General features: G+C 42.7%; 1 protein-coding gene across 1 annotated transcript; it reads right to left on the reverse strand.

Annotated features, from left to right (window-relative positions):
- Positions 1-2,057: 2,057 nt before the first annotated feature.
- Positions 2,058-8,065, reverse strand: LOC145771867 (uncharacterized). The gene is made up of 2 exons (XM_082583617.1): positions 8,007-8,065; positions 2,058-7,541 (listed from the first exon to the last, which is right to left on the reverse strand). Exon 2 carries the CDS (start codon positions 7,510-7,512, stop codon positions 2,692-2,694), a length of 4,821 nt encoding a protein of 1,606 aa, XP_082439743.1. The 5' UTR covers positions 7,513-7,541; positions 8,007-8,065; the 3' UTR covers positions 2,058-2,691.
- Between the last annotated feature and the right edge of the window lie 314 nt (positions 8,066-8,379).

Consider the following 8,379-nt stretch of genomic DNA (forward strand, 5'->3'; position numbering starts at 1 on the left):
GTTTCCGCAAACATTTTTCCGCAGTTTCCGCTAACCGCAGTTTCCGCTTACCCTAAATCTAACCATCGAGTAATTTATGCTCTCTAACCCTAACCCTCGCTGATCGCAGATTCCGCAAACATTTTTCCGCAGTTTCCGCTAACCGCAGTTTCCGCTAACCCTAACCTTCGAGTTGTTTGCGGAAACTACGATCAGCGACTTCGGCTTTTTTAATTTTTCTCTCGATCTTTTCAGGGTACGAACTGAGGGTACAAACTGTTAAGGGTACGAACTAGGTTGCACCTGATGTACGGTACTTCATATTATAGCCTAAGCCTACAGCTATATCCGTACAAAGCCACTTTAGGAGGTAAAAATGTGTGCAATTTTAATGAAAGTGCCCAAATATCAAAACAGCCATCGACTGAGTTTAAGAATATGCTAGCGTATATTACAACTACGGCTACTATGAAACTGGCCAACTCTGCACTTTACGTAACTCACTCTGTCTGTTATGCAGTAGACTACTAAGACCTTCGTCATTTAGAATAAAAAAATAACTATGGTCAGTATGATATTAACAAAGTATCATTATGTATTAGCTAGTATTAAGCAAACAAAGTATATACGGTATTCAAAACTGATGAGCAGAGCTGCATGTCAGTTTTCTCTAAAACATGGTCTTTCCATAATATATATTTCTTATGCCTAAACTGAAGAAATGTTTCTGTTTCATAAAGGAGTGATTGAAATTTTTTAACATTTTTAATCAAGTAAACAATTCTTCAGGTGGACATGAAGTAGCAAAAAGTGTAGGCCTATTCAGTATGTTTACAGGTTTTTGCAATTTCTATTTTGGGCAGATGCACAAAGGTTTACAAATGATTTCATGTCTGTGGGTGCAAATATTGTTGTTGTTTGTTTGTTGTTGTTGTTTTATTATCTTTATCCTGCATTGCGGGAAAGCGGGCTTGAGCGCTATGCATCGGTGTACGCCTTCCGACGTACACCTGACCCACGCTGCAGCCGACTGCAATGTCTGTTTCCGGTTGTCTACTCTATTTATGACTTAAATTTGGTACTACCCATTACTCGAAATCGATCACTGGGTAGAGGCAATTATCGTAAAGTTTCTTGCCCAGAGAAACAACAGAAAGTGCGGGTGGCAGTGGCTGGAGTCGAACACGCAGGCTCTCAACTGCGAGCCCTACTTTATCAGATTGTACTAGTTTTGTAGTTTCCCAAACATTGCTTAATTACATACATTTTTGCCAAAATTAGTGACTTTGTTGATGATAGAGCCCTGGGCAACTGCTTCACCTGCCTATGGCCCAGCACAATTTAATATACACAAAGCTACATTGGATTAGTCAATGATACTTGTTCCAGCCAATTGTTCACCAAATCAAACGTCATATAAAAACCGTTATGGTCTACTTAACCTAGCTGGCATCTTACGTCATGGAAATTGCTAGAAAATGTCCAAATATTGCACCATCGGTCGAAGACCTGATGAAATATTGCATCACTACCTTTGAACACCGGTTTGAATTGCGTGACAATGTCTTTCATTATTGCGTCACAGTTACTGTCTACGTGCATTTGAGATATCGCAAATTATTCTAGTCATTCGTAAAATGGTTGCTTGAAAGTTGGTCAAATATTTAACTGTTTGCTTAGTGCTTGCCAGCTGGATAAAATTTCCGTCTTTTATCTAAGTAATCTGTTCTGTAGTGACAAGTTTTAGTGGTGTACGGCGTTGCATTCCAGTTTCGACAGCCAGGTGGCTAATTTTAAAGAAATACAATTTTGAATAGACGTTTCGAAGGAGTGTTTCTTTTTCGGTCATTACATACAGACGAACGGATTCGGGAATCTTATTTTACAATTTTCCCACGAAGAGATTATGGTTTACCGCTGTGACCACTACTAGTCAGTGTATGGATGGTGTAATGTATTGAAATTAACCCATACTCTTACTACTAGCTCTTGTAGCATCCCGCTCGGTGGATGGCTGGTTTTTATCGCTAACCTACCAGTCTAGCCTGACTCTCACCACAAGTAAAAACTACAGTCAGCATGAAAATTGTAATTTGACCAGAAAGTAATTAACAAGTGATAAACAGCATAATTTTAACAGTAACTAACCAATAGGAAGCAATTTAAACTAAAGTTTTCTTACCGTCCACCTTGCGACCGAACACCACATGAAAAGAAAGCACAAGAAATCAGCAACTTCGTTGTGCTACATTGTCACACAGGTTCAAGTAAGAATAAATTGTAAACAAAAAAGGGCAAACATGAAATGATAGGAATCGTCCTCAACATTCTCCCCACAAAAACGTAAGTTGCTAACGAACGTTTTTTAACTAAGGACGATGCCACACAAGAGATAAATTGACACTGGCACACGAGCAACTGAAACAGTACCGTAGGCGACAGGCAAGCGAAGACAACACAAATAGCAGACCGTGCATGAGTACGAAAGTCGAAATCAAATGCGATCAGACATCGAGTACGAATACAGACTATCCAACGACTAACTTTGAAACTACATAAAACTTGATGTAGCTAAACGTATCAATGAAAGGCTTAAACTCAAGTACGCCTCTACATTATGCTTAAACGTCGTTGTTGCTTCTAAACAACAAAAAAAACAATTCAAAATACACCAGTAAACTAAACAAAAACATGCACACGAAAATGAGAAACTTACTGTTCGTCAGCGAAACCCTCTAACAAACAAAGTTTACGAATATCTCTTACGAGGGTTGAGTGAGCCATTCGAACTCTCACTCTTCGAACCAAATTATTACTGTCAGGCATTACGGCCTCGACCACACCCTTCGGCCAACAACCACGCTTGACCGATTCGTTCACAACTAAAACAAGATCACCAGGGCGCAAATTACGAGACGTGCCAAACCATTTCTGGCGTGGCTGCAGCAGCGGTAAATAGTCCTGTAACCATCGATCCCAAAATACATCTGCTAAGTATTGTGTCTTTTTCCACGATCTGCGGTACGCATCAGCCTTTATGAACACACCTGGGGCAACTCCTTCGCATAACGATCCAGTAAGGATCATACTGGGGGTCAAGGCTGCTAAATCATCTGGGGTCGCGGCAAGCTTGGTAATTGGTCTGTTGTTTAAAATTCTTTCAACCTCTGTTGCCAAGGTTAGTAAGTCGAATTCTTCCAGTGTAGCTTCTCCGACAACCGAACGAAAGATTTTCCTGACAATACGGAAAAAGGCTTCAGTAAAACCGTTTTGATGTGAGGCCAGAGGAGGCCCGAAATGCCAGTGGATGCCTTCTTGCAACATGGCATCTTGAAAATTCTTGCTTTTCCAAAGCTTGATACATTGGTTCAATTCGCGATTCGCTGCAACGAAATTGCCACCATTATCACTGTAAACATCACGAACCTTGGTTGTTCTTCTGTTGCAAAATCTTCGAAAGGCTTGTATGAACGCAGTCATGTCCAATGATTGAACTATTTCGAGGTGAACAGCTCTGCTGGCTAAACAGTTAAAAAGGCAAACATATCGATTCACATAGCTTCTTCCGATTTTCACATGCAATGGACCCATTAAATCGGTCCCACAAGCGCTGAAGGGGGGGCTCGGCGTCACTCTGTGAGCAGGCAGATGACCCATTTGTTGCTGACCTGCTTTCGCCGCCCAAAACTTGCAATTTAGACACGAACGTAGCACTCTCTTCACAGTGGATCTTCCTTTCAGAATCCAATAGGTTTTGTTTAGCGAAGACAACACATGAGGGGTTCCCATGTGTCCTTCTCGTTGATGACACGTCAAAATTAGGAGAGCGGTAACTGGGTGATCACTTGGGAGCAAAATGGGATGTTTTTCTTCATCTGTCAGCGGAGATCTTTGTAAACGGCCGCCAACGCGAAGCACCCCATCGACAAGATACGGATTGAGCGACTGAACAGTTCTCAAATTGGCACATTTCTTTATTTGAGCTTCTTCTACTGGGACAAACGGGGCATCAAAACTTGGGTGATTGTAAAGCGTCTGCATCACGTCGGAAAAGGCTTCAACTTGAACAGCTTTGATGATCACGGACGTAGCTTTTGTTAATTCTTCCATGCTCAACAGACCACACTTGGGAGCATCACGAGCTGATTTAGCTTTCCACATCAGAAACTTCTTAAAACGTAATAACCAGGCACACGTGCGTCGAAGACGACTGAAGTCTGAATAGTACCGCAGCAATCGATGGATCGAGTCACTTGATGGATCAGACAGTTGAGTGGAACAAACCTTCACTTCAGCATCACATTGTTCGATATTGTTCACAAAATCTGGCTGTCCTGGCCATTCGTTTTCGCGCGCGCGTAGAAATTCGGGACCACAAAACCACATGTCTGCATTGGACACCTTAGAGGGCGCCATACCGCGCGAAGCTATATCAGCGGGATTTTGGTCGGTGGGCACGTAACGCCATTGCTGCACTGACGTAAGAGTATGTAATAATTCCAGTCTGTTAGCTACAAACGTTTGAAAGCGACTGGTAGAATTATGCAAATACCTTAAAACTACGGTGGCGTCAGTCCAAAACACAACACTACTCAAAGAATACTCTAATTCACTACAAATCATTTTACCAAGTTTAGCACCAAGAACAGCAGCAGTAAGCTCCAATCGGGGAACACTAACGGGTTTTAAGGGAGCTATCCTGGACTTCCCCATCACAAAAACACAATCAATGAAATTATCCACATATACTATACGTAAATAAGCACATGCACCATACCCAGTGGTGGAAGCATCAGTGAAAATGTGCAACTCAATGTAGTCAACCACACGATCTTGGAGCTTGAAGCTCCTTGCAAGAGACACCGCCTCTAAACTAGGGAGTGCCTGCACCCATTCTTCCCAACTATCTTTCCCACCCCCCACGACCGGTAAAGGTTCATCCCACGCCAATTTCAAGCGGCAGGCCTCTTGCAACAATTTCCTAGCAGGCAACATGAATGGTTGGAGAAACCCTAGAGGATCGTATGTCTGCGAAATCATTGATAGGAGCCCTCGTCGAGTACACGGTTTTTCTTTTATATTTACCTTCACCTTTAAACTATCGCTTTCAGCATCCCAGTAGACGCCCAAAGCCTTCTGGGTTGGAAGTTCACGTTGCTCCAAATCGAAAACGCCTGAAGCATGGTCCTTGGATGGAATTGAGCTTAAAACCTGCTTGTTATTGGAAAGAAATTTTGTTAATTTAAAACCACCACTACTCAAAAGCTCTTGCAGTTCTTTCACTAGTCTCACTGCCTCTTGCACAGTTGTACAAGATTTACACATATCGTCTACATAAAAATTGTTAAAAACAGTCTTAACTGTGTCTTGACCAGAGTTTGTGAAGTTCTCCTCAGCTGTCCTTCGTAGGGCGAATGCAGCAACTGATGGCGATGAAGTTGCTCCGAACAGATGCACCCTCATCCGGTATTCAGCTGGAGGTTGAGTCAGATCATGGCCTGGGAACCAAAGAAACCTCAAGGCATCACGGTCCTTTTCATCTACCAAAACCTGGAAGAACATGCCTTTGACATCTGCCACAACAGCAATGGGTTCCTGCCTGAAACGCATCAAAACACCTACAAGACTATTAGTTAAATCTGGGCCTTGAAGAAGCCCATCATTAAGAGAAGAACCATTCCACTTCGCACTGCAATCAAAAACTACACGAAACTTTGTTAACAATGATGTGCAGTGGTGTGGGACATACGAGATTTTTCCTTCTGGAGGCGAATCAGTCAATGGAACAAGTTCACAATACTCATTTTCTATCATTTCGTTCATTTTTTCACAATATTTTTGACACACTTCTGGATCAGCCTCTAACTTTCTTTTTAAACCAGCTAAACGTTTCTCTGCCAACTTTCTGTTATTTTTGAGATCTACCCTGTCCTTTCTCCATGGTAACGCTACCTGGTAGTGATCTCCCACTTTCTTCACAGACTCTTCCATAATCTTGACCGCACGTTTGTCTTCTCGTGAAAGACAAGCATTCTGGGGAAGGTCAAGGTCCTTGAAATCTTGGTCCATTATCTGCAAGACTTGCTGGCAAGACTCATCTGGCAGGCTTAACTCACTGATAAAACTAACACATACTTGGTCAGAGTAACAACCGGGCGTCACTTTGTCAACTCCCCACAAAGCCCAACCTAGGGCCGTATGAAAGCCGAATGGCTGGTCAGTATCACCATAACGCAGTTCAGTGACACGAAATGCGTTTTGCACATCCTGACCAAGCAACAATTCAACTTCATTTACCTCCATCTTAGGGAATGACAAATCTTCTAAGTGTGGAAACATTTTCGCAACTTCATTGGTGGGGATACTAGACCTTACATTCACGATGGAATCCTGCACCAACACTCTGTTCGCTTGAAACACCTCTGACTCGTCAACTCCTCTTATATGCAGGTTATTCATCTGCCACGAAGCTTCTGACACAGCATTAGCCGTGCATATTTTCACCTTGGCCTTGGACAAAGGAGCGCAAAGCTTCTCAGCAAGTGCACGGGTGCACAAAGTTGCTTCCGACCCCTCATCCATATAGGCCCAAGTATGCACAGCCTTTGCTGGATCATGCAGCCACACTCTTACAGGAACCACCTTATGCAATTTCCTGCCCAGTCCATCAACAGAACTTGGACAAGAGTTACACGCCACTAACACATTGTCATTAGTTTCAGGGCTACTGTCACCAACACTCCTCACCTCTCTTTGATGTCTCTGAAAGTGCAGTAAGCTATGGTGTCGCTTGCCACACTCTTGACATCTCTGTTTGGAATAACAATCACCCACACGATGACCTGGTAACAAACAGTTGAAACACAACTTGAGACTTTTGACAATATCATTCCTTTCATTTACCGACTTCTGTTTAAAAACAGCACAGCTTAACAGTTTATGTCCACCATCACATATGTAGCATTTTCCTTCTGCCCTCGGTAAACCTGAGTGGACTTCTTTCACAGCACTTACTGTTACACGTTTATTAAAATGACTACTGGAATGCTGGTCTCTGGAAGTTTTTGCTCTTCCAGCTGGTTTGAGGTCCAGCTGATACAGCTTCTTTCCAAGAGCACACTCAGCGTCCGCAGCAGCACTATCTACCAACTCTCTTAACTGACGAAAACTACCTTGTCCCTTTCTGTACAAGGGAACAAAATCCCTTTGAAGTTGTTCAGGCAAGCGACTGAACAATTTATGGATTACCTCATGACTGTCTAAACTATCTAAACAACCAAGACTGAGATAACTCTGTTCGCACTCAAACATTTTGTCTCTTAGACTATTCAGTGCTGACGAATCATATGCCTTGATGACAGGTCCGTTAAGCATCTCATTACGCACCTGTGCCATCAAAAGGTCATGACTGCCAAACCTTTGGTCTAAGCGATTCCACGCTGTCTGGTAAGCCATACTTCTATTCACATGACCACCAAGGCCACGAATTGCCCTACCTGCCTCTCCAACACACAGAGATTGCAGGTATGACATGCGTACATCATCATCCTGGTAAACATTCTCTACAAATTTTGTAAATTTACGTTTAAACTCTAAGTAGTCCATCACATTACCACTAAACTTATCTAATGTCACTGGAGGAGCAACACCAAGATGTGGAGGCCGCATGTATGGGGCGGCGACACCTGGAAATATGGGGATTTGCTCACTCTCAACTCTCACTGGGGATTGCACTGGTGGAATACTGTATGAAGTACTAGCACTAGGATCTGGCAAATGCACTGTTGCCCTAGGCTCCTCATGATTATTTACGACCGGTTGAGGACTAGTGACAACTTGAACATGGGACTGATTCTCATCTCTCATGTTATTTGAAATTCTAGAATCACTTAACTCCTTCACTTGACTTAAAGTCACATTCAAGCTAATCCAGTATCTCTGGGCTCTAGATTTGGCCGAATCAGAAAAACTAGTACCAGCATTGATTTTCTCATACAAGAACTTGGCATCTGTCATTGCCAACTCACATCTTTCGATTAGCTCATTGACCAACTCATCGGCATCTGGTTGACCAATGGCAGTCCACATCTCATGTTTGAACTCGCATAATTTTCTCTCAACGCTTAGAAATCCTTTCATCAGCAAGGACAATTCCTTGGATGAAGACACTTGTTTATTCACCACAGTTGTCACTTTAGAACCACTTGGCTCACTGATACCTGAATGGCTGGCCACAGAACTCACACCGAGTACGGCCCCATTGTCACTTTCAACAGCTACACTGTTACTTGTATCAGACTGCTCAGACATTTTCTTACAACTGGTAACACGAGATCTAAGATAATAATTATGCTGACTTTGGTGCATTCAACCAAATTCACTTAATGAGGCTACACCACC

This window comes from Aplidium turbinatum, chromosome 1 (genome assembly GCF_918807975.1).
Source record: "Aplidium turbinatum chromosome 1, kaAplTurb1.1, whole genome shotgun sequence".
NCBI classification, from domain to species: domain Eukaryota; kingdom Metazoa; phylum Chordata; class Ascidiacea; order Aplousobranchia; family Polyclinidae; genus Aplidium; species Aplidium turbinatum.

Excerpts from the sequence above, each read along its gene's own strand:
- LOC145771867 (XM_082583617.1), bottom strand. The coding sequence starts at position 7,512 with ATGTCATACCTGCAATCTCTGTGTGTTGGAGAGGCAGGTAGGGCAATT.